At 43.3% G+C, this 26,046-nt stretch overlaps 1 protein-coding gene and 1 pseudogene across 1 annotated transcript; one reads left to right on the forward strand and one right to left on the reverse strand.

The window, feature by feature from the left end:
• Window positions 1–67: 67 nt before the first annotated feature.
• LOC111524693 (dynein heavy chain domain-containing protein 1-like) lies at window positions 68–15,169 on the reverse strand. Its single transcript, XM_023189948.2, has 6 exons — window positions 14,054–15,169; window positions 12,937–13,774; window positions 8,932–9,105; window positions 3,039–3,242; window positions 2,850–2,960; window positions 68–850 (listed from the first exon to the last, which is right to left on the reverse strand). Exons 1-6 carry the CDS (start codon window positions 14,184–14,186, stop codon window positions 670–672), a joined length of 1,641 nt encoding a protein of 546 aa, XP_023045716.1. The 5' UTR covers window positions 14,187–15,169; the 3' UTR covers window positions 68–669.
• An 8,020-nt stretch (window positions 15,170–23,189) lies between these two features.
• On the forward strand, window positions 23,190–24,821 carry LOC111524695 (annotated as a pseudogene).
• Window positions 24,822–26,046: the final 1,225 nt, after the last annotated feature.

Here is a 26,046-nt window from a genome sequence, read left to right on the forward strand (position 1 = left end):
GAGTTCAGAGCAACAGGTAGAACCCAAAACCTGGCTCAAGCCAGGCAAGGTATACCTCCTTCACATTAATTAGCTATTTTCACAAAATCTGGGTGGGCCTCCTCTCTCAGAACTGGACTATCTATACATGGTAATTAGCCATAGTCCTGTGTGAATATCCAGCCCCACCTGACAACAAACCATGATAACAGGCCATGGGCAAGAGGCAAGTATACAGGAGGGCCTCCCAGAATTCTAGGCAGGGGGTGTGCATTGCAGATGCAACATACGCATAAGTAGGAAGGATTGCATCACTGCATCCTTCCACTAACCACAGTGGCCTTCCAAAGGTTCAAGATAGGTTCAAAGATAAGCTCAGCAGCATAAAAGACAGGATTCCTATTCTCAAATTCCCTAATTCCCAAAGGTCGGCATAAACAACAGACAAAATATACATTGATATATTCCTTCTCCTCCCTGCTCCTAGGTCAAGATCAACCAGTAGGGAAAGGTCGAGTCTAAGCCTCTGCACACCTGTTATTGATTCGTCCATCCCAGAGTAGAAACTGCTGTTGCTGGGCAGGAAAATGGCTCTGATTCAACTGCAGAGTCCAGGTCTCACAGTGGATTCCAGGAGAAACTTAATGAAAGGAGGCTGAAACTCTGGGGAGCTCAACTTGGAGAAAAGGTCTACGATAAACTAGAGCCTCTTACCAGTCGAAGAATGGATGTGCAGAGGTTCAGGCAATGATGGAGCAGTCGTAGAGCCTTATGCTTCTCCTTGGCTAGAGCTTTCTGCAGGTCCAGCAGCTCATAGCACCGATCCAGTTCCTGGGGTAGCCAGGACACAGAGTGTAGCTCCTGTAGAAGCCTAGAATCAAGGACTAAGCTGGTCAGAGCTGGCATCCCAATCCTTCCTTGGATACCTTTGACCTCTTCTCAGCCTAACTTACCTCAGAGTGCACAAATAGTTATAGAGCTTGTAACATTACCAGCAGTGACCAATAGTGACAGCTCCCTCTCGAGAGTTCTCTGAAAGAGTATAAGCCCAGAAAGCTGCTTTCTCAGCTATACAAGCTGAGAAAAGGCTTGGGGTATGTGCAAGTGCTTATACCTAGTGATCTCTCCGCTAGAAGAGAGGGTCAAATAGGTACCAAGATCTGACTTAGAAAAGCATAAGGCTCTTCTAAGAGCCGAGTCTTCTTCCTTGGAATAGAGAAAACTAAACTTTGTCCTCAAAGTCTAGGTGGACAGGTCAATTTTAGGATCAAATGTGATGAAACTGGAAGTTCTCTATGGGCTGCCCATCCCTGAGGAAGCCCAACCCTGTTATCCACACCTCCCAAGCCCCAGAGAACTCCACATCTGTAAACATCCTTGAAAAAGATAAAAGACTCCTAACAATCAGACAGGATGGTCACAATGGGCATCATTTATTCAGTGTCAACTGAGAGATACTGAATGTGGCACTTCGTATTCACAGTCTTGTTTAATTCTCATTACAGAATTAAATGTAGAAATCTTTATCTGAGTTTTAAGATCAGGAAACTGAGGCTCAAATACTAAAGTCCCTTGCTAGTACTCAAGGTCTAAATAAGATTTGTCCAGCCTCCCAAGCCCTTATGCTCTTACTTACACTATGATGATTAGGCTAGACTGGAGGATGAAACCCCCTAGAGCAGAAGTTGCAAACTGGGTTAAATTCAGTGGAAAAGTTTTTCAAAATGAGTCACTAAGAGTTGGCTAGCATACAGTGTTTTAATAAAAATTTGAAGGCCTGGTGTGGTGGCTCATGCCTGTAATCCCAGCACTTTGGGAGGTTGAGGCAGGTGGATCACCTGAGGTCAGGAGTTCAAGACCAGTCTGGCCAACGTGGCAAAACCCTGCCTCTATTAAAAATAAAAAAAATTAGCCAGGCATGGTGGTGCATGCCTGTAATCCCAGCTACTTGGGAGGCTGAGGCAGGAGAATTGCTGGAACCCAGGAGACAGAGGTTGCAGTGAGCCGAAATCACGCCATTGCACTCCAGCCTGGGTGACAAGAGCGAAACTCTGTTTAAAAAAAAAAAAATTGGGTTAAAATTGGGTTGAAATTTGAGTTAAGAGTGAGAAATTTCACAACAAAATGTGGACTTCTAGGAAATCCTGAAATGTAAGGTGGCTGATCACACTGGACCTATATTCCCAAATGGCAACAATTAGTTGGAACTGAGTAGTGACTATCCTCTTTAGATGCAGTCTCCAGATTGCACTTCCCACGCTCCCTATTGTCTTCCACCTAAACCACTGCATTCCTTCAATACTTCCTGCTTAGGCCCTTTAGGCATCTGAATTTGCAACTCTTATCACAGAATATACCTAAGAGTAGCTGAGGAGTCGTGAAGGGAAAGCAAGGAAATACTGAAAATAGGAATAACCAACCTTTTCCAAAAAAAAAAAGTATCCAAGTAATATCTTGGAAGGAACAGAGAGTTTGGATTCAAACAACTGAATTAGACCCCCAGATCTGACATTACACATAATTACGTGAGAGCAAGTGGTTTAAGATATATAATTACCTGGAGAATATTGCATACATTCTCCATAGAGAATATATTCTATTCATGAAATAGAATATAATCTTTTCAGAATATATAGTCAAACAAAAAACTGGTTATTTAACAGTATGTAAGGTATGATCACATTTTGTATATGTGATAGAAAAAAGACTAGAAAGATATGCAACAAAATGTTCATAGTGGTTGGAAGGATTAAAGGTTTTTTTTCTTTGTGCTTTTTTGTATCTGTCAGATTTTCTACAACAAACATACTATTACCTTTAGTAAAACTAATTTTTAAAAACTCAATGAAGTTGTGTTTTTAATATCTCACCTACTAATATGGAGTAGCCCAGCTCCAAAGTGGGGCACAGCCAAGAGCAGATGATTCTCTAGGAAATTCCGGAGTCGATGCAGCCCCTGCAATCTCACATTCTTCTTCCAACTAGAAATTAGAGGTCAGTGATAATATACTGTTGCTGTCATCCATTTCCTACCAAATCACATATCTGTCATTACCTACCAGGTAAAGGACTTGCGTAAGAGGCAATATTTAAAGAATGGAATGAACTGGAGCTGCTGCCAGAGAACACAGTGATGGTGCCAGGTACCCAGTGTCATCGTCTCGCTACCTTCCACAGGATGTACGTGCAAGATCCCAAAGGGAGAGAAGATGTAGTGCTCGGGATTCACCTTGTCGGGTGGCACCACCATCAGGCTGTAAGGCCTTTAAAAAAAAAAGAGCTCTGATCAGTGAAGGCCCTGGGAACTTGGTCAGACTTTAAGAGACCGAAGGAGGATAGAGGAGATGAAAAAGGGAAACAGGAAGGCAGGCAGAAGAAAGGAGAAAAAGGGGGAAAGAGAACAGAATGATTTTTAAACTAGAAAGATGAAACAAATATTATTAAGAAACCGAAGCCAAAGGTAGATGGGAAGAAAGAAAAAGGCACCTAGCCAGTTTCAAGAAATTAATATCGTCACACGCAGATATCTTACATCCCATCAAATCTAAGACACTGTCCACCATAAGCTGCAGCATTATCTTATGAAATGCTAAGATAAAAATGCTTCTGATAAGATATTCCATCAATTTGTAAGATGCATCACAATTTTAGAGATGATAAATGTGAAAAATTCTCATTTCTAGAAATGATAAAATACATACATACTTGGGTATGCATGCAGAGATAATCAGAATGTTATTTGGTGGAGTAACCGAGATTGGAGAAAAGCAGAGGAAGCCTAGAAAATTAGAAATAGGCAAATAAAGAGGAAAATTGCAACCTAGTTAACTAGACAAGTACCTTCAGAGCCATCTTAAAAATCTTAGTTGGTCTTGGGTTCTCTTACTTCAGCAAAATGCACCTATATCCCACATTAAATGCAATATATATGTAGTGATATAATAGGTGTATCTATTTACAGTAGGCCAGTTAGCATAATGCTATGTTTAGATACATTTAATAAGGCATTTATTTTTATTTTTCTGTTTTCTTTATATAACTCAGAGCCAGCAATATTTTTAAGTATTACATATATTTTTAGCACTTTAAAAGCTGTATCGTAGGTCCTATTTTATCCTAAGAGATAAAATAGCCCTGCTCTATCTCTTATCTCTCTCAGCTTTCTAGAAAACATTGTTAAGCAAGTGACTTAAGAACATTTAGATAGATACCAGAATGGACGCACTAAATCAAGTCATATTAAAACCTTGCTTTGTTTTTGACAAAGTTACTAAAGTGTCTCAAGTATAGTACTAATATCCCCAAATTACAGATAGGAAAACTGAAACAAAGAGAAGTTAAAGCTTTGCCCAAGACGGTTAAGGGAACAATACAGGATTTAAAACCAAAGTTACCTGACTCATGCCCCTCCTTTAATCAGTGGGCCATTTAGCTTCCCACAGTGAGGCTGCCTATGTTAACTGAGCCCTGGCTCTTCCCGAGAGGTATTTCCTTTTCCTATGACCTACTTAATGGAGGCTGCTGTTTCTGTGTAGGGCCAGGAGTTATGGAGTACCCTTCTCATTCACAATGGCCACTACTCCTTTGGAGGAAATTCACTCATTCTACAAATGTTTAATAAGGCAAGCAGTGTGTAAGCCACTGAGGATACAGCAGTGTTCAAGAAAAATTCACTCCCTGCCTTTATGGAACTTAGTTAAACCATTTATCAAGTTGTACCTCTGTTCAAGTGTTGTGGTCAGCGATGGGGACATAAAGATGACTTCTATATAGTCCTTGTCCTCGAAGGGCTCAGAATCAACTGGAGTATGACATGATACTAGAGAGCAGATGGGGGAAGTCTATATCTTCCTGAGTCCCAGACCCAAACATTCAGTTGTTTTCACAACATCTCAACCATCTTGCTTGCATCTGAAACTCAGCAAGTTCTGTACTAAACTCAGTATCTACTCCCACCAAATCTTTCCCTAATCTGGGCAATTAGTTCACTCATTCATTCAACAAATATTACTGAGTATCTACTCTATGCCAGATTGTTCTAAGCCCTGAGGATACATCATTAAACACAACAAACCCAAACCCCTCCCCGATGGAGCTCTCATTCTACTAGAGAAGATGATAAACATCATTAACAACAGGGAGGGGGGAAAAGAGCAGGCAAAGGGAGATTGGCAGTGCCAGGGGAGAAGTGCAATTTTAAATGGGGTGGTAAGGGTGGGGAAGTGACAGCTGAGCAAAGACTCAAGGAATAAAGGAGGTGAAGGAATAAATTCCTAAATGTAAATCAAACACTGGAGAAAATGCAATTAAAATTTTGATAAATTCAAACACATTTAAAAAACCTATTACATAGCAAATAAAGAAATAAAATGAAACAAGTGAAAAAGTTCTTTCTATTGATGGTACACTAGAAATTTGGACCAACATTCCCACTTGAGAACAACTAGAAAAACTAGGCCAACTATCTGGATAACATATGAAACTGGATAATACATGAAATATAATATCTGTATAACACATCAGAGAACCCAAAAATGTAATCCCCCAGGCTTCCGGTCGAGACCCCAAATGGCTACAACACACGAGTAAAGTGAAACCAGAAATATACCTCCTCCTTGGTATGGGACCTGAACTGCAACTTTTGCTCATTTAGTTCCCTGAGTCTGTTGAAAGCTTGGCTCCTCTTTTCAGTATCTCAGGAACGTATAGCAAAATTGACATTTAACTACCTTTATATTGAGAGGAATTGAGAGGTGCCTCTGTCTGGGGAAAAGCAGCACCAAATACTGAACTCATTGCAACGGGTTTCCTTCTTGGGCAGATCCTGGCCCTGTAATCATCCATTGCCTTTTTAGTTCTCTTGTCAATAGTTTCTTGTCTCTTTATGTGCCTCATTGTCTTTGATCGTGATGCTTCTCTGATTATAAAAGATGCTAATAGTTTAAAGCCCTATGCTTGTCATTTGCTTTCTGTAAGCTCTCCACTATGGTTTGTAGGCATTCCATCCCACATTGTCACCATTACTATCATTACAGCCATGACAGTCAAGTGTAGCAGCTACTAGGTGTCAGTATCACATTCAACCACAAGTGATAATTTAATTAATAGTGATGCCACTATGTGTCATGGATTACTAGTATCCTATTTCCCATTAGCAAGGAATTCAATACTGTTTTAGGCCAAGGACATTACCAAATCAAAGAAGATCCTATATTAGAGGCTAGTTTCCTGGGGCCACTCATAATACCAGATACCGTGTTAGCCAGGGTCCAGGCAGTAAAATAGAAACCATACTAGGCATTTCAACAAAGTGAATTTAATAAAGAGAATGTGTTTTTGAAAAGATGTCGAGGCCAGGCACGGTGGGTCACGCCTGTAATCCTAGTACTTTGGGAGGCCAAGGTGGGTGGATCACTTGAAGCCAGGAGTTTGAGACCAGCTTGGCCAATATGGTGAAACCCTGACTCTACTAAATATACACAAATTAGCCAGGCATATTAGCAGGTGCCTGTAATCCCAGCTACTTGGGAGGCTGTGGCAGGAGAATCACTTGAACCTGTGAGGCGGAGATTAAAGTGAGCCAAGATCGCCATGGCACTCCAGCCTAGGCAACAGAGCGAGACTCCATTTAAAAAAAAAAAAAAAAAAAAAAGCTCCAGAACTAGAGGAACAAACGAAAGAGGCTCGGGTTATTAGAAGCTGAGATTGGAGGAGGGGCCTTGCAGAGTTGAGACTCAAAACTCTGAATGGGGCTGGGTGCAATGGCTCATGCCTGTAATTCCAGCACTTTGGGAGACTGAGAAGGGAGGATAGCTTGAACCCAGGAGTTCGAGACCCGCCTGAGCAACAAAGTGAGATCCTATATCTACAAAAAATTTAAAAATTAGCCAGGCACGGTGGTGGGCACCTGTGGGCCCAGTCACATGGGAGGCTGAGGTGGGAGGATCACTTGAGCCCAGAAGGTAGAGGCTGCAGCAAGCTGTGTTCCTGCCACTGCACTCCAGTGGGGGCAACAGAGCAAGACTGTCTAAAAAAAGAAAACAACAACAACAAAAAGAACTCTGAAGGAAAGGGGCTACCAACTGGTGTTGGTACCTCTCAGCGTTATGAAAAGGCTGATTCAGACAGTGCTGGCTGGGCCAGGCACGGTGGCTCACACCTGTAATCCCAGCACTTTGAGAGGCTGAGGCGGGTGGATCACTTGAGGTCAGGAGTTCAAGACCAGCCTGACCAACATGATGAAACCCTGTCTCTACTAAAAATACAAAATTAGCCAGGTGTGGTGGCACATGCCTGTAATCCCAGCTACTTCAGAGGCCGAGGCAGGAGAATCGCTTGAACCAGGGAGGTAGAGGTTGCTGTAAGCCGAGATCGTGCCATTGCACTCCAGCCTGGGCAACAAGAGTAAACTCTGTCTCAAAAAAGAAAAAAGAAAGTGCTGATGCCAGGGTGAAAGACCATTGCTGAGGCGATGATGGCAGAAAAAGCAAGCAAACGAAGCAGCAAGTCCCTTCCCCTCTTATCTTGCTGTCCAGTCTCCTAGCACTCTCCATTAATCAAACCTAATAGGAGGCCAGCTGAAAAAAGAGAAAAAGTTTGCAGAACCTCAGCCCTAGTATCACAAAGCAGAGAGGGAAGAGGAGAATTAGAATCAACAGACAATCAATTAATAACTGGCAGATGCTCTCAGTGAACATTTATTAAATGAATTGATCAGTGAATGAATGATATTGATCATTAGTGCTACCTAAGTTCAAGAGATCAGTGTGTGCAAGAAATAAGGTTCTTTGGGAGACTGTATTAGATACTGCTTAAGAGCATAAACTTTTGGATGAAGATAGTCCTAGGTTTAAATCCTAGTTACACCACTTATTATGTAGCTTTGGATAAATTACTCAACCTCTCTTATGTATCAGTCCATTCATCTCATATACTGAAATAATAATAGCACCTACCTGGTAGATGAGGATTAGGTAACCCATGTCATGAGTTTATTAGCACAGTGCCTAATATATTGAAGAGCCTGGTTAAAGGCAATTACTACAATTATTTCTGGGAGCAGATGGACTTGAATAGGGCTTTTAAAAATAGGTGAGATTTGAGCTGGGCATGGTGGCTCATGCCTGTAATTCTGGCAATTTGGGAGGCTGAGGCTTGAACCCAGGAGTTTGAGACCAGCCTGGCAACACAGTGAGACCTCATTCTACAAAAAATAAATTTTAGAAAACTGGCCGAGTGTGGTGACTCATGCCTATAATCCCAGCTACTCAGGAGGCTGAGTGAAAGGATTGCTTGAGCCAGAGAGATTGAGACTGCAGTGAGCCATGATTGTGCCACTGCACTCCAGCCTGGGTGATAGAGTGAGCCCTTGCTTCAAAATAATAAGAAGAAGAATAAATTTTTAAAAGTAGGTGTGATTTGGATCTAATGAGAGGAAGTGAATAAATGCCTCTTGAGTCATGGGGAAGGAGGAGACCTGTTTTTACAGCCACATAGATAAACTAGAACCAGGAGGTAGAAGTTAAAAGAAAGCAGACTTTGATTCAGTCTAAGGAACAAGATGCCTGGAAAAAAATTTTCCTGACACTGCAAAGATTTAAACAAACACATGATTTTTCCATTGGAGTTGGAAGAGATCACCATAAAATTTACTTCTGAGGCTATGAACAAATGTTTCTATCATTTTAGGATAGAATAAAGAAGAGCAAAACGTGAGAAAAGGATGTGTAAGACAAAAGGCTGCAAAAGCAAAGGGGAGTGAAGGGGAGGTAGAGAGTGGAAAGGAGGAGGAGGCTGAGGAGAAGGGAAGAGAGAGGGACACTGGAGTCAGAGGAGGAGTATGTGGAGAAAGGACAGGGAGAAGGGTGCACACGCGGAGAAAGAAGAGGCGGAAGATAGCACAGAAGGAAACCAGGCAGCGGGAGGAGAAGGGGCCTGGACATAGGTTCTCACCTAAAGTACCGGCTGGGAGCCACATTGAGATAGAGGAAGTGGATCTTCTTCAGGTATCTCTCTGTCTTCAGAGTAGTTATCACCTGGCTACCCAGGAAGGAAGTCTCAGGTGAGAAGCCAGTGCTGCTCTTTTGGAGGGTCTTTTCCCTGGGAACTTCATAGTCAAGCTGAGACCTGTATGACAAAAAGTCAGGAGAGAAAAGGCAGAGCAAAAAGGTCAAGTACCTTAGAGGGAGGCCTTGCCACTGTTGACTAGTGAAAGGAGGAGCTAGATCAGGTGCCTGAGGAGACCTGACATGGCATTGTCAGAGCCTGACTACCATCTATATTCAAAGATACCACATACTGGGCAAATATAGTGCATTATGCAACACAGTTAGGCAACAATATTGACACAAACGTGTGTGTGAGCAACCTCTCCCTTTCTGATAAACAAATAATCATTCTGGATTGATTATAATTACCGTGAAGTCAGTATTACATAATATTGTGTACAAATAATGGGAAGACCTTATTTTCACAACTCATTGCTATGTAAGCCCACAGTACTGGATTTCCCCTCCCAGCTCAACCTTCTTAGCCTTTCAGATCTAATATTCTATCTTTGATTCCATTATATGTGCTTTCCAACCCTGAATGATCTCCATGCCTGTTACATTTTCTGCTCTTCCCCCACCATTACCCAACCTCTAGCTTCATATTATTTCCTTTCCTGCCAAGATCTAATGGTGGCCCCCCCAAGCCTGCACCAATACGCTCATCCTCTTACTCTTCTGCATTCTGGTCAAGAAAATTGGTATGGAAATTAGTTACCAATAACTCAAAAGCGAATGACTAATAATTTTTAGTCGGGGTGACCTGAGAGCGCACACAAAAAAACTCGGGAATGATTTAACTTAGACTTAGCCAGTCAGAATATACCAGTATCATTAACTGACCCAAACTTAGATCAACACAAATTTCCCCAGGGATAACAGTGCAATCCTATTCTAGAATTCATATCAACAATATGGTTTATAACCTTTATAAATATGTCCTTGATGAACTGTTGTGTTAGATCAGGACATCTTAAATGGTATAATTGCTCTTATAGGTTCATTTTCTCAGCAAAGTCCTATATGATATGGTATATTCAGAAGATCACAAAACCAAGGACATTTGCTCCTCTACAGGTTCCTGGTATCCAATCAGCTGTGGGCTCATTCTGCTCTGATGTCTTCACACAAGTCCTCAGGCAGCTACCTCTTTCAGGCCTCTCAAACTGCTATCCCTAACCCCATGCAAGCCCTGCTGAGCTCCCAGTTCCATCCCATTCTCTGTCTCCTTCCCTGCCTGGAGAAAGCTGAAGTTTTTAGCCATTAGCCAATTCCCTCAACTTCAGTTGCCTTCCCACACACTTATCTGTCCCCCAATTTCAGAGGAAGAGGTATCCTTTCTTCTCTGTAAGATTGATTCCTCCATCAGTGCTCTGGATCCCATATTCTCTATGACATATTTTTAATCTACTCTTCTTGTTACCTTAGTCTATTTATTCATTTAGTCTATGAATATTTATTGAGCACCTACTTCTTAAGCACTATGTTAAGGGCTATCAACATCTCTCTATAAAAAAAAAAAAAAATTCCTACCCAGACACCAAAATTCTTTCAAGCTGCTGCCCTGCTATTTGTCTTTTCCCTTCAAGCTAAGCTTCACAAAAAAATTGTAAAATGTGATTTCCACTTCATCTTCCATTCACTCCGCGATGCACCACAATCTAGCTTCCTCCCCACAAAACTTAACGTCTTCCTTATTACTACAGCCAATGAACCCTTTCATTCTTCTTGTCTCATTTAACATGTAATACTACTGACTGCTCCCTCCTCCTTGAAACTCTATTTCACCTCCTAACCTGCAACAATGTTTTTGTTAATCTAATCTAGAACTGAACATTCCCCACAGGTACTTTCCCCTAACTACACTCCCTCTCTCTTTCTCTCTCTCTCCCACCCCCAGAGGGGCAGCCAGGCAAAAGACAGTATTCTTTTGTTTTATAGCACTTATTACAATTTGTAATTATATTTTACTTGTTATCAACTTAACTATCTCTCCCTAACTAAACTGTAATACCTCAAGGGAAGGGATTGAGTCTGTCTCATTCACTTCTGTATCCCTAGAATCTTGCAGTTCCTAATAAATGTAGCTATCCAACACTTACTAAATGAATGAATGCCTGGGAAGCCACTCTTGGAGAATGTAATGCAAATGAAGCCATATTAGCTAGACCTTAGAGGTTTACTGCCAGGTTCAAAGGTAGGACAAAGAACTTGATCCCTTCCCAACATCTCAGCCCATGCCAATTCAGTTAAGTTCCCCTAGGAAATGAAACTTGTACTCAGGGCACAGGGCAGGTCTTTGAAAAAGGAAAAGATTCCGATAGGCCTACCATAAATTTGTGGCATTGGCCACCTTCCATCAGCACCCCAGGAGTCTACCTATCTATCCAACATTAGGCTTTAATGGAAAGACTCGACCTAGCCATAAACTAACAGCAAAAACTGAGGAAGTCAAGCTTAATTAAAGGTAAAACTAGCCTTCTTCCCAAACAGTAAATGTGTCACAGACAGCTGCAAAGCATTGTCTAGAAAATCAGGTCAGAGGACAAGGAGAATTCCAAGATTAAAGTTAAAGAACTCTCTTGGGCGCAGTGGCTTATGCCTGTAATCCCAGCATTTTGGGAGGCCGAGGTGGGCAGATCACTTGAGACCAGGAGTTGGAAACCTAGCCTGGCCAACATGGCGAAACACTGTCTCTACCCAAAATACAAAAATTAGCCGGGCATGGTGGCATGAGCCTGTAATCCCAGCTACTCGGGAGGCTGAGGCAAAAGAATCACTTGAACCTGTGAGGCAGAGGTTGCAGTGAGCCAAGATAAGGCCACTGCACTCTAGCCTGGGTGACAGAGTGAGACTCTGTTTCAAAAAAAAAAAAAATCTACAGTTAAAGAACACTGAGAAGAGAAGGTCTCTGTAAGCATTCTGAAATCCTGTAGAGAGCTCTGATAGCCAGATATTTTTAAAAAGAAAAAAACAGGGCTGGGCGCAGTGACTTAAGCCTGTAATCCCAGCACTTTGGGAGGCAGAGGTGGGCAGATTATGAGGTCAGGAATTCGAGACCAGCCTGGCCAACATAGTGAAACTCCGTCTCTACTAAAAATACAAAAATTAGCTGAGTATGGTGGCATATGCCTGTAGTCCCAGCTAGTCAGGAGGCTGAGGCAGGAGAATCACTTGAACCCGGGAGGCGGAGGTTGCAGTGAGCCAAGACCACGCCATTGCACACCAGCCTGGACAACAGAGTGAGACGCCATTGCACACCAGCCTGGGCAACAGAGTGAGACTCCATCTCCAAAAAAAAAAAAAAGAAACAAAAGAAAAAAATAATCACTCAAGGGGCCAGAGTGCCCACATTGGCAGGACAAGAAGACTCTGGAAGGGTCAAAATGAAATTCTATCCAGTAGTGCTGCCAACTCCACTCTGCCTTGGAGCTGTTTTAACCCACATACATGTGGTAAGGACACTCAGACATGCATTCCCTAGGGGTACCTTGAGGGAAAGACCCAGCATCCAGGAATCAACTCACGGTAGGCCTGGGCAATGTTAAGTGATTATGAATGAATTACAGAAAAAGAATTAAGGAGATTTCTGGCATCATCTAAGAAAGAAGCCTGGAAACTGAAAAGTCAAGCTGTTATTCTAAAGCTTTGGTTGCCTCATAGCTGACTTCTGATTTTCATTAATTTCTGTATTTCTCCATGGGGATTAACACTAACACCACTGGGTTTATTTTGCAGAGAAAAAGGAAGAGAAAAGTAGCCTCACACTAGCTTTGCGTGGAGTTGGGCTAACCCCTATGATCAACAGAGAGCTGGATCTAAATTTCCAAGCGGCCCTACAGGCACCCATAAAACAGCTCCTTTTTCTCCTCTGCTCAAAGCCCTAGACTCAAAGCCCTCCCTTACTTACCTGGTCTGTTTTCTTCCAACAGGCTTCTCCTCTGCATTGTCAGTGTCACTGCTTTCATACTGTACAGGGATGTCCGTTGCCAGTGCCAAGGGAAGGAGACTAAGTCCATCCAGCCACACAGCCTCTTCTAGGGCCACCTGAGCACCAACAATGCCCAGGCAGCGCTGTAGCTCGGGCAGTGTCAATGGTCGCAGCCAGGTGGCCAGCTCCTCCTTTACTTGCTGCCTACTCCACCGGGCCTGCACAAAAGGGCAAGCTGGGCATGGGGGCCTGTGATGGAGCCTCTGCTTCTGGGGACAGCAGTCAGCATGGGAAGCACTATCTAACAAAGAGCTGTCTGGAGGAAAGGCCTGGTTAATGGCACCTAGCAGGTCCAGATGGAGGTGGGTTTGGACCCTGGGTGCCCAGCAGTACAGCTGCTCCAGGAAGGGCAGAAAATCAAGGTGGCCAACTAGCAACTCACGATATGGAGGCAGTAAACCCAGTACTGCATGCAGATAGCGCCAAGCTGCAGGGCTACTGTCCTGCAACACAGCTGAGAACAGAGTTCGGAGCTCAGCTAGCAGGAGTTCCAGCACTGTGGGCTGCTCTGACTCAGTCGCTGGCTTCACGAACTGCCTCTGTTTCTGCTGACAGGCCAAGGGCTCTTCTTTGCTGTCCAAGACACATATGGAGTGCCAAGATTTAAGGGCATCAGATGATGTCTCATCAGAAGACAAACCTACCCTCTTCTCCTCTGGGACCATGAGGAGCTGGGCATTCAACTGCTGTCGAAGTGACCTTGCCCACAGCTCAGGCTCCAACTGCCAGTTCCAGGATGCCAGATGCCAGGCCTCACCTGCATGGGACAGCCCAGGAGAGGGGCCAGAGAAGGGACCTCAAGTTCTGGGCAGGGGATGGTCAGAGTCAATGGGGTTAGGAAGAAGAAAGGACCTGGGACAAGGAAATAGATAGAGCTACAGAGCAGAGCCAGATCAGCAGAGAGCCTTTCCTGAGACCCTCAGGTCCTCCCTACTGCTTCCCCAAAGACTCTGGTAAGGAGCAGGCCTAAGACAGAGGTGAGAGCCCTCCCGGCAGAAGAGTTCCTTCTTACCTCCCAATACCCTGTCCCCCTCACCTGGCCTAGGGGATTTAGGAGGCAAGGCAAGGGAAGAGAGCCCGATCTTCTGATGAGGTTTCATGGAAGAGTGCCTGCTGGAGCAGTCAATGAACTTAGACTTGAGTTCCAGTCCGAGGCTCACCCTAATCATAGCCACCCATACACGGAGAGACTGGCACACACACGTGCAATCACCTGAAGAGGCAAACTGACACACTGACAGAGTTCACTCTGAACCTCAGTCACAGCAAGAAATCTGCACTGGAGCTGGCGATCGCCTGAAAAACGGGTTAACAGGTCGTCACTCAGAGGCTGCAAAGCCCCAGTCCCATGACATCTTCGCCCACAGGCTAAGGAGGTCGTGAAGACAGAAAGTCGGGGAGCAGGCACGGCAAATGACGGTCAGGATGCGGGTAGGGGAAGACGTTAAGAAGGGGCAAAGGAGGGGGGCTGGGAACGCGGGGAAGAGGAGGCGGACTCTGTGGGAGGGGGTCCTGAGCGCAGGGGCGAGAGCGGGTCCTGGAGAACAAAGAGAAACGGATCCCGAGCCGAGGACTCACCCCGCAGCTCTACCCGCACCCAGCAGTTAGAACCGTTACAAGATCCCAGAAGGACTGAGTCTTTGCCAGGAACATCCGGGGGAGCCAGAAAGAGGAGGGGCCAGGGTCCGATATGGGCGGGGCCGAGAGGGGAGAGCCCGAGCCAGGAGGGGCCGAACCAGGCCGAACCTGTGGGCTGAGGCTTGCCTGGGACAGGGACCTGCAGGGGACCAGGCCGGGTCTGAACGTGCAGCACGATTGACTCAGGAGACTAGCAATCTAGAGGGTGTCGTAAGCAGGTGTTTATATCCATACACTGTCTAAACTAGTGCCAGGTCTTTAGTATGTCTTTGGTACTTCCCCATCCCCACCCCCAACGTATCCATCTACCCTATCCCACCTCCCCACGAGAAGCCCGAATAAAACAAAATCCTTGATCTCAAGGAGTTCAACATCTATTTGGCACGGGGGCAGGGATTTTTGGGGGGAGAGCTTATGGAGGGGCTTTTTAAAAATTAAGTTGAATGAGGCCGGGCGCAGTGGCTCACACCTGTAATCCCAGCACTTTGGGAGGCCGAGGCGGGTAGATCACGAGGTCAGGAGATCGAGACCATCCTGGCTAACACGGTGAAACCCCGTCTCCACTAAAAATACAAAAAAATTAGCCGGGCGTGGTGGTGGGCACCTATAGTCCCAGTTACTCCGGGAGGCTGAGGCAGGAGAATGGCGTGAACCCGGAAGGTGAGATCGCGCCACAGCACTCCAGCCTGAGCGACTGAGTGAGACTCCGTCTCAAACAAACAAACAAACAAAAAAGTGAATGATTAAAATAAAAAAAACAAATTCAGCCCCACCTCTCCTCTGAAATCCAGATTACTATATCCAACTGCCTACTTAATGTCTCCACGTGGAGAGCTTATAGGTATCTCAAACTTAAAATGTCCAAAAGCAAGCTCCTAACCACCCTCTCCCCACCGAAGAAACGCTGCTCCTTTCATTGTCTGCCCCACTTCAGTCAATGGCAAATCCATCTTTTCTGGTTTCTTACATCAAAACCCTAGAGTCAGCTTTGAGACCTCTTCCAAACCCCTTCTCTACCCCTCTTTCTCTTTCTCTCTGTCTCTCTCCATAAGTAATCCTTCAGGAAATTCTGTTGGTTGTACCTTCAGAATATATCCAGAATCCAACTATTTCCCACAATCTTAAGTATGACAACCTTGGTCTATGCTGCTGTCATTTCTCACCTGGGTTTTCCACAGCCCTCGAACTGTTCTCCTTGCCTCAAACCCTTCTCATGCTTCTCATCATTGCCCCTATAATCTATTCTTTTTAGAGCAGCCAGTGATCCTTTTCAAATATAGGCTGATCCTATCACTCCTCTGCTCAAAGCTTACTAATGCCCCCTTATCTAATTCCTTCAACTGAAGGCCAAAGTCCTATCATGGCCTACAAATTGTTGATAACTGCCTGCTACCTCTGTAGCCTTCTCTGTCCATATTCACATACTACTACAGCTGTGCCTGCATCACACCAGACACACTCCCACCTCACAGACTACATACATGCTGTGCTGTCTGCTTATGTATCAGTTTGGAGATACACAAGTTATGATTGTTATTTTTTTGTAGAGACAGGGTCTCACTATGTTGCCAGGGCTGGTCTCGAGACCCTGGCCTCTAGCAATCCTCCCACCTCAGCCCCCTAAAGTGCTGGGATTACAGGTGCGAGCTATCATGCTTGGCCGTGATGGTTCATTTTATTTGTCAACTTGACTGTGCTAAGAGATGCTCAGATAGCTGGTAAAGCATTATTTCTGGGTGTGTCTTTCAGGGTATTCCTGGAAGAGATTAGTATTTGAATAGGTAGACTAAGTAAAGATCATCCTCACCAATGTGGATGGACATTGTACAGTCTGTTGCCTAAACAGAATTTAAACAGGCAGCTGGTGGATTTGCTGTTTCAGCTGAGACATTCATCTTTAGTCCGTGGACATCAGTGCTCCTGGTTCTCAGGCCTTCAAACTTGGATTGAATTACACCACCAGATTTCCTGGTTCTCTAGTTTGTAGACAGCAGATTGTGGGACTTCTCAGTCTATCAGTTCTGTTTCTCTGGAGAACCCTCACTAATACACAAGTTTTCTGGAGCTGCATAACAAGTTATAACAAACTAAGCAGCTTAAAAACAACACCTACTTAGTATCTCATAGTTCTGTAGATCAGATGTCCAGCATGACTTGACTGGATTCTCTGCTCAGGGTATCATAAGCCTGAAGTCAAGATGTTGACCGGGCTACTCATCTGGTGGCTCTAGCGGGTGGGGGGTGTGGGGGTATCCACTTCCAAGCTCTTATGGTTGTTGGCAAGATTCGGTTCCTTGCCCGGGCGCGGTGGCTCAAGCCTGTAATCCCAGCACTTTGGGAGGACGAGGCGGGCAGATCACAAGGTCAGGAGATCGAGACCATCCTGGCTAACACAGTGAAACCCCGTCTCTACTAAAAAATACAAAAAAAAAAAAACTAGCCGGGTGAGGTGGTGAGCGCCTGTAGTCCCAGCTACTTGGGAGGCTGAGGCAGGAGAATGGCGTGAACCCGGGAGGCGGAGCTTGCAGTGAGCTGAGATCTGGCCACTGCACTCCAGCTTGGGTGACAGAGTGGAGTCCAGCTTGGGTGACTCCGTCTCAAAAACAAAAAAAAAAGATTCGGTTCCTTGCAGTTGTAAGACTGATGTCCCTGTTTTCTTCATGGCCATTAGCCAGGAGCCACTCTCAGGTCCTAGGGGACACCTGTCTTCCTTGACATGTGGTTCCTCCATTTTCAAGCCAACAATAGTACCTCAAACTCTTCTTATGCTTCACACTTTTCTGATGTCCCCTTCTGCAACCATAAAGAAAACACTCTGCTTTTAAAGGGCTCATGTGGCTCATGTGATTAGATCAGGCCCACCCAGACGATCACTCTTACAGTCAACTATGCTATATATTATAATCTAATCACGTAAGTAAAATTTGTCATATTCACAATTCCATGGAATATGCAGGATATACTAGGGAGATATATACTAGAGAGCAGGAAATCTCAGAGACAGTGATCCCCAACCTTTTTGGCACCATGGACCAGTGTAGTGGAAGACAATTTTTCCATGGACCAGGGGAGGCGTTAATGGTTTCGAGATGATTCAAATGCATTACATTTATTGTGAGCTTTACTTATTTTATTATTGCATTGTAATATATAATAATTATACAACTCACCATAATGTAGAATCAGTGGGACCCCTGAGCTTGTTTTCCTGCAACTAGATAATCCCATCTGGGGGTGATGGGAGACAGTGACAGATCATCCGACATTAGATTCTCATAAGGAGCATGCCACCTAGCATGTGCTGTTCACAATAGGGTTCATGCTCCTATGAGAATCTAATGCCACCACTGATCTGACAAGAGGCAGAGCTCAGGTAATAATGTGAGTGATGGAGAGTGGCTGTAAATACAGATGAAGCTTCATTTGCTCACCCACCACTCACCTCCTGCTATGTAGCCTGGTTCCAAACAGGCCATGACTGGTACCAGTCTGAGGCCTGGGGGTTGGGGACCCCGATCTAAAACTTCTACCTACCACACAAATGCTGTAATAAAAAGACCCAAAATATCATGGCTTAAACATGATAGTTTATTTTTTTCTCTCAAGTAACCATCCAAATATAAGTACTCTGAGGCTACCATGGTAGCCTTTAGTTGTTCTGCCTTCTTGAAGGAAGTAGTTCTCATCTTTAAGGTCCAGAGTAATTTACCACCATGTGCCGGGTCCCATCTCAACTAGTAAGATGGAGGGAAAAGGAAAGGAGAAGGCATACCCTTTAAGGGCACAGCCTGGCAACTGCATACATCAATCACATGACCAAACCTAGCTGTAAGGAAAGCTACAAAATCTAATCTTTATTTTCAGTGGTCATATGCCAAAAGAAAATTTAGAGGTTCTTTTCGTAAAGAAAGAGGGAGACAGTGGATACTAGGGAACCACTAGTGGCTTACACAACTAGTTGAACAGTAGAAGAGTGAACACTTCTTCAAGATGCTCTCAAGGCTTATTCTTTCATTTTAATTCTGTGCTCAAATGTCACCTCATTAGTGAGTTCTTCCCTAACTGCCCAACAGAAAATAGCAACTCTCTCCCCAACATTTTTATCCTCTTTACCTGCATTACTTCTCTCCATAGCACTTATTACCATTTCATATAAACACTTATTTATTTCCTATTTCCCCTGACTAGAAATATAAGCTCCATGGTAGCAGAGATTCTGATTGCTGCCTACTCTATCCCCAGCTCCTATACTAGGCACCATGAGTATGTGATCAGAAAATATTCGTGGAAAAAAATACATGAATGTATAACAATCTTCATTTGTGAGTAAGAAGAGAGGCTCTGGAATCAGACTGCCTGGATTGAAATCCTAACTTCATCACTTACTAGTCATGGGATATTTTACCTCAGTTTCACTTTTTGAAAATGAAGATAATAATGTCTACCTTATAGTATTGTTGTGAGGATTAAGTGAATTAATGCACACAAAATGCTTTAGAATAGAGCCTGGTAAGTAGTTGACATTTGATATAATTGTTAAGTATTTGATTGTTATTCATTTTGACATAACCGTGAACAAGACAAAGGATTCAGTGAGGGCATGAATAAAGAGCATGGACAACTCTTTCATGAAAGGGCAAGGAAGAGTACCTGAGTCACAATAGGCCTGAAACAAGAAAAAGGTGGGTGCAGTGGCTCATTCCTGTAATCCCAAAACTTTGGGAGACTGAGGTGGAAGGATCACTTGAGCCCAGGAGGTTAAAGCTGCAGTGAGCCGTGATCATACCACCGCACTCCAGCCTGAGCGACAGAGCAAGACCCTGTCTCAAAAAACAAAAACAACAACAACAAAACAAAATCAAAGCTCTTCAGACAAAGACAGAAAGGATTTCTGTTCAGTAAGCTCTGCTGAACCCTCAACACTGCCTAAAACTCTGTTTGTCAGTTCACTCCTCCATTCTGGGCAATGAGTATTTCAAACCTCTTGTACTCTCTCATCTTCCATTTCCTTCTGCTTTATTCTCAGATGATGACTTTATCTTCTATTTGAAAAAAGGAGATGCTGTATTATCAATCAGCATTCTCCAGAGAAGCAGAATCAATAATATGCATTCATATAAAGAGATATATTTTAAGAAATTGGCTAACACATGTGTGGGGGCTAGTAAGTCCAAAATCTGTAGGGCAGGCTGGCACGATAGAAACTCACGCAGAAGTTAATGATGCAGTCTTATTTTTTCCTCTTAATTTTTTAAAATTTTTACTTTTTTAGAGACAAAACCTCACTCTGTTGCCCAGGCTGGAGTGCAGATCATAGCTCAGTGAAACCCTGAACTCCTGAACTCAAGCAATCTTTCCATCTTGGCCTCCAAAGCATTCAGATTACAGGTGTGAACCACTGCACCTGGCCCGATGCTGGAGTCTTGAGGCAGAATTTCTTCTTCTCTGGGAAACCTCAGTTTCACTCTGAAGGCTTTCAACTGACCCACATTATCAAGAGTAATCTCCTTTCTTTAAAGCCAACTAAGTGTAGATGTTAGCCATACCTATAAAAATGCCTTCACAGTAACACTCAAATTAGTGTTTGATTAAATAACTGGGTACTATAGCCTAGCCAAGTTGACACACAAAACTAACCATCATATGCTATTTAAAAGGAATTCTCAGGGCCGGGTATGGTAGCTCACACCTGTAATCCCAGCACTTTGGGAGGCCGAGGCAGGCAGATCATGAAGTCAGGAGATCAAGACCATCCTGACTAACACAGTGAAACCCCAGCTCTACTAAAAATACAAAAAATTAGCCGAGCATGGTGGCCGGCGCCTGTAGTTCTAGCTACTCGGGAGGCTGAGGCAGGAGAATGGTGTGAACCTGGGAGGCGGAGCTTGCAGTGAACAGAGATGGCACCACTGCGCTCCAGCCTGGGTGACAGAGTGAGATTCTATCTCAAAATAAAATAAAATAAAATAATAAAATAAATAAAATAAAATAAAAGGAATTCTCTCAATCTCCAAATGCCAAATTTTAAAAACATTTAGATCTGCTCTTATCCATTCCTCCCTCCTTCCTGTTACCAATTAGAGATGCTCTTTCTCTCTCTAAAGGCAAGTTCTATACATTCGTTCTGGGACTATTCTTTCTTGCTTCCTTTCACTCAACAAACATTTACTAAGTATCAACTGCATCAGGCACTGTTTTCAGTGTTTGGTAATATCAGTGTACAAAACAATGTTCAGTTTTATCAGTGTACAAAACAGAAACAGTGACAAAAATTCCTGAGTTACAGAGCTTACATTCCAGTGGGAGAGACAGATAATAAAGAATAAAATGACACTTTGGAAGGCTGAGGCAGGCAGATCACAAGGTCAGGAGATTGAGATCATTCTGGCTAACACGGTGAAACCTCATCTCTGCTAAAAATACCAAAAACTAGCTAGGTGTGGTGATGGGTGCCTGTAGTCCCAGCTACTTAGGAGGCTAAGGCAGGAGAATCGCTTGAACCTGGGAGATGGAGGTTGTAGTGAGTTGAGATCAAGCCACTGTACTCCAGTCCGGGCAACAGAGCGAGACTTCATCTCAAAAAAAAAAAAAAAAAAAGAATAAAATGAATAAACTTACATAGCATGTGAGAAGTGATACGTGCTATGGAAAAAAACAAAGCAAAGGGAATCAGGAATGTCTAAGGGGAGTATGGGTTACCACTTAAATAGAATAATCAGAGTAAGCCTTAATAAAAAGGTGACATCTGAGCAAAGACTTGAAGGAAAGGAGGACAGACCTTCTCCGTGTCTTTTGTCTGGTTTGTTTTATTTTGAGACAGGGTCTTGCTCTGCCACCCAGGCTGGAGGGCAGTGAGGTGACCACGGCTCACTGTAGCCTCAAATCTCCCGAGGTCAAGCAATCCTCACACCTCAGCCTCCTAAGTAGCTGGGACTACAGGCATGTGCCACCATGCCCAGCATATTTTGGTTTTTGTATTTTTTTTTTTTTTTTTTGTAGATATGGGGGTCTCACTATGTTCCCCAGGCTGGTCTCGAACTCCTGAGCTCAAGCAATCCTCCTGCCTTGGCCTCCCAAAGTGCTGGGATTATAGGTGTGAGTCACCATGACAGGTCTGTCTGGTTAATTTTAATTCATCCTTTTGGTTTCAGCTTCAAAATCACTTCCAGTGAAGCTCTCCTTCATTCCTCAAACAGAAAAAGTTTGCACTACTGTATGTTTCCATTACAAGACACATTTCTTCTTTATAACATTCATCACAGTTGTGATTACTGGTCCTTTATTAACCTTCAGGTAACTACGTTAAGTTCCAAGAGAACACGGATTAAATGTTCTTGTTCAGCTCTGTATCTGCGGGGCTTACGCTAAAATTGGTAAAACCAGTCACTCAAATATCTGTGGAATATGTGAATATATAGATGAATGTGGGGCATACCCAGAAAAGGAAAAACAGAATCTCTATTACATGTAACTAAGCTAATTCCTAACTAATCAAAAGCGGTCCAGACTCAAGACAAAAAGCTATTAGGAAGCACTCTGTTGAGCCTGTGTCTCTGTGCTGGAGCTGGAGGGGCTCCTTTTTTAAAAATTACATTAAAAAAATGTTAAAGTGTAACAACAACAAAAGCTGTTAGGAGACTGCTGCTGTAATCTGTATAAGAGCTGATAAAATTTTAAGGGGCCGGGCGCAGTGGTTCACACCTGTACTCCCAGCACTTTGGGAAGCCGAGGCAGGCGGATAACCTGAGGTCAGGAGTTTGAGACCAGACCAACATGGTGAAACCCCATCTCTACTAAAAATACAAAAAGTAGCTAGGTGTGGTGATGGGCACCTGTAATCCCAGCTGCTTGGGAGGCTGAGGCAGGAGACTTGCGAGGCGAGGCAGAGGTTGCAGTGAGCTAAGATTGCATCACTGCACACTAGCCTGGGCAGAGCAAGACGCCATCTAAAAAAAAAAAAGAAAGAAAGAGCTGATAAAAGTTTGGTTAAGGTAATAACAATGAAGATGGAGAGAAGGAAAAGGGTTCAAGAGATATTTAAGCAGAACTATAGGACTTAGAAATTAGGTGGAAACTATGGAAACTAGAATGGCAGAGTGATTTGCTCCAGATGGGGTCTTTTAGATGTTGTCTGATCTGTGACTTTATTAAGGGTAGAAGATACCACCTACTGAGATTTTGGGTGTAAAACATCTTTAAATCATTGACATAACATCAAAGGTTAGATGTGCAGGTTCACTTCTGTCTCTTCTGATAAAAAGCCTTTCTCTTAGTTATATTAAGAGTAAATTGAGCTGGGAGGAGATTCAAAGATGTTCATTCAACAAATATTTGTTGAGCACACATTATATGCTAAGCACTGTGATAAGGATACAATGGTGAGCAATACAGTCATGGACTCTGACTTTATGAGGTATACAATGAAACACCATTAAAAGCACTACACACCGGCTGCTTGCTTTGCTCCATGCCTCCCCGACGAAGCCCCTGTCATAGCTGCCGCCAAGCCTGCCACCACCACCTCTGAGCAGAAGATGACTGTGCCACCCAAGTATGCCAATCTTGGCAAATCTGCCAGGAATGTCTTCACCAAGGGCTATGGATATGGCCTAATAAAACTTGATTTGAAAACAAAATCTGAGAATGCATTGGAATTTGTAAGCTTAGGTTCAACCAACACTGAAATTCACCAAAGTGACAGGCAGTCTGGAGACCAAGTACAGATGGACTGAATATGGCCTGATGTTTACGAAGTGAAACACACAACACTAGGACTGGGATTACTGTGGAAGATCACCTTGCAAGTGGACTGAAGCTGACCCTTGATTCATCCTTGTCACCTAACAGTGGGGGAAAATGCTAACATCAACACCAGGTACAAGCAGGAGCACATCAACCTGGACTGTAACCTGGATTTTGACATCGCTCGGCCTTCAATCTGGGGCGCTCTGGTGCTGGATTACAAGGGTGGCTGGCTGGCTACCAGATAAATTTTGAGGTTGCAAAATCCTGAGTGACCCAGAGCAACTTTGCAGTTGGCTACAAGTCTGATGAACTCCAACTTCACACTAATGTGAAAATGGGAGAGTTTGGTGGTTCCATTTACCAGAAGGTAAATAACAAGTTGGAGACCACTGTCAATTTCACCTGGACAGCAGGAAACAGTAACACTGATACAGTTTGTCTGTGTCCCCACCCAAATCTAATCTTGAATTATGGCTCCCATAATTCCCATGTGTTGTGGGAGGGACCTGGTGGGAGATAACTGAATCATGGGGCAGTTTCCCCATACTGTTCTCATGGTAGTGAATGTCTCACGAGATCTGATGGTTTTATAAGGGGAAACTCCTCTCACTTGGCTCTCATTTTCTCTCCTGCCTACCACCATGTAAGATGTGACTTTCGCCTTCCACCACAATGGTGAGGCCTCTCTAGCCACGTGCAACTATGAGTCCATTAAACCTTTTTCTTTATAAAATACTCATTCTCAGGTATATCTTTACCAGCAGTGTGAAAACAGACTAATACAAACACTCACTTTGGAATACCCAAGTATCTGATCAACCCTGACACCTCCTTCTTGGCTAAGTGAACAACTCTTGCCTAATAGGTTTAGAATACACTGAGACCCTCAAGCCAGGTATCAAAATGACACTGTCAGCTGTCCTGGACGGCAAGAATAACAATGCCAGTGGTTACACACTAGGTCTGGAACTGAAATTTCGAGCATAAATACTGTACAATTATTTACTTTTACATTATTTTGCAGCAGAGCTACCTTTAGAATTTAGTGTATCTTTTACTGTATGTTTGGGATGCAAGCATTGCTAAATGTTAGACTTTCAGGCTAAGTATGTTAGATTTCCAGGCTAAAGATAATTCAGTTTTAAAATGTTACCCTTTCAGATAGAGAAGAAACCCAATTCCAAAAAACGTCCTTTCAGCTATAGACTTGGGGAGGCAACTTGGTGGCCCCTCCTCAGAATCCAGTTTTCTTTTTTATCTAGAAATGACTGCATGTGGAAGTTGATAATATGTAGGCATTTTGTAAATTCATATTGAGTAAATGAATGAAATTGTGACTTCCTGAGAATTGAACCTTCGTTTCCTAACCCTAATTAATGATAGGCTTGTTGCTTGATGGTGTGTGCAAACTCACTTGAAAGGGACTCTTTTAGACAGATCTTCATGATCTGTTTCCACCCCAGTTCATCATCACCTCTTTTACACCAAAATGTCTGCAGGGTGTGGTAACTGTTTGTTTTGTGCCATTCTGGGGTAAAGAGAGTAGATGTGATGAAGCCAATAACTCAGGACTTAATTCCTTCTCATGCTGTGGTTTTGTGCCCCTCCACCAGAATATGAAATAGCTTCCAGGAGTTCCAGATACAAGTTTGGAAGAATCACATGGTGACAACACTCAGAATCTAAACTGGACTTCTGTTGTATTCTCACCACTCAATTTATTTTTTAGCAGTTTAATGGGTGTATTTTAGAGTCTTCCATTTTGTGTGAATTTAGATCCTCCCCTTCAAATGCTATAATGAACATCATTCAAAGTAAAATTTGAAAAATATATTGAAAAAAGTGTGATATACCAAAAGCATGAGGAATTATGGGAGCTGGAGTCTGGGGAAGTTATTTGAGGAAATAGTAACTAGGATCTCAAGAATGAGAAGTAGATAAAGGCGGAAAGCATTGTAGGCCAGGAAGCAGCACATACAAAGGCCTTGAGATGAAACAGTATATGACAATTTAGAGGAGGTGAAAGGCCAGTGTGGCTAGAGCACAGAAGGAAAGAGTGAAGTGTGATTTGATAAATTCAGCAAATAGTATTGACAGTCCATTGTTTGTTACTGATAAGATAAAGCTGGAAGTAGACAGAGGCTGGATCATGCAGGGCTTTGTAGATCATATTTAGAATCTCAGTTTTTATCCTAAGAATGGAAAGCTATTACAAAGGTTAAGCATTAGTTTTTATTTTATGGCTTGAGTGAAGAAAAGATTGAAGGGATACAAAAGTGTGTACTGGAAGCGCAGCAACTGCAATAATCCTAGTGGGAGATTACGGTGAGGGTGGAGAGAGGTAGTGAGAATCCAGGGATATTTAGAAATGTAAACTCACAAGATTTGGCAATTGAGTGATAGGAAAAAAAGGGAAATGCCTTCTATCTTCTCCAACTGGATGAGTACCAGGCATAGGATAGTTTATTAGGAAACATGTTGAATTTGGGATGTTTTTGAGATACTTAAGTGGAGATGTCAAACAGCTTGGAGGAGATCTGGAAGTTACCAGTAACTGAAGTTCAGAGTGGGGATGAAACTGTCCTAGGAAAATTAGACTGAGAAGAACAGGACCTAGAGAAACTTTTAGATTTAAAGGCTGGGAGG

Source organism: Piliocolobus tephrosceles, chromosome 13 (assembly GCF_002776525.5).
Source record: "Piliocolobus tephrosceles isolate RC106 chromosome 13, ASM277652v3, whole genome shotgun sequence".
Taxonomy (NCBI): domain Eukaryota; kingdom Metazoa; phylum Chordata; class Mammalia; order Primates; family Cercopithecidae; genus Piliocolobus; species Piliocolobus tephrosceles.

What these genes read in the sequence shown, in the direction of transcription:
- LOC111524693 (XM_023189948.2), bottom strand. Translation starts at nt 14,186, where the DNA reads ATGATTAGGGTGAGCCTCGGACTGGAACTCAAGTCTAAGTTCATTGAC. An exon ending in GCTCCCAGCCGGTACTTTAG is followed by an intron (nt 3,243 to 8,931) that starts GTGAGAACCTAT and finishes TTTTTTTTAAAG; the next exon opens with GCCTTACAGCCTGATGGTGG. An exon ending in GGGCTACTCCATATTAGTAG is followed by an intron (nt 851 to 2,849) that starts GTGAGATATTAA and finishes CCTTGATTCTAG; the next exon opens with GCTTCTACAGGAGCTACACT.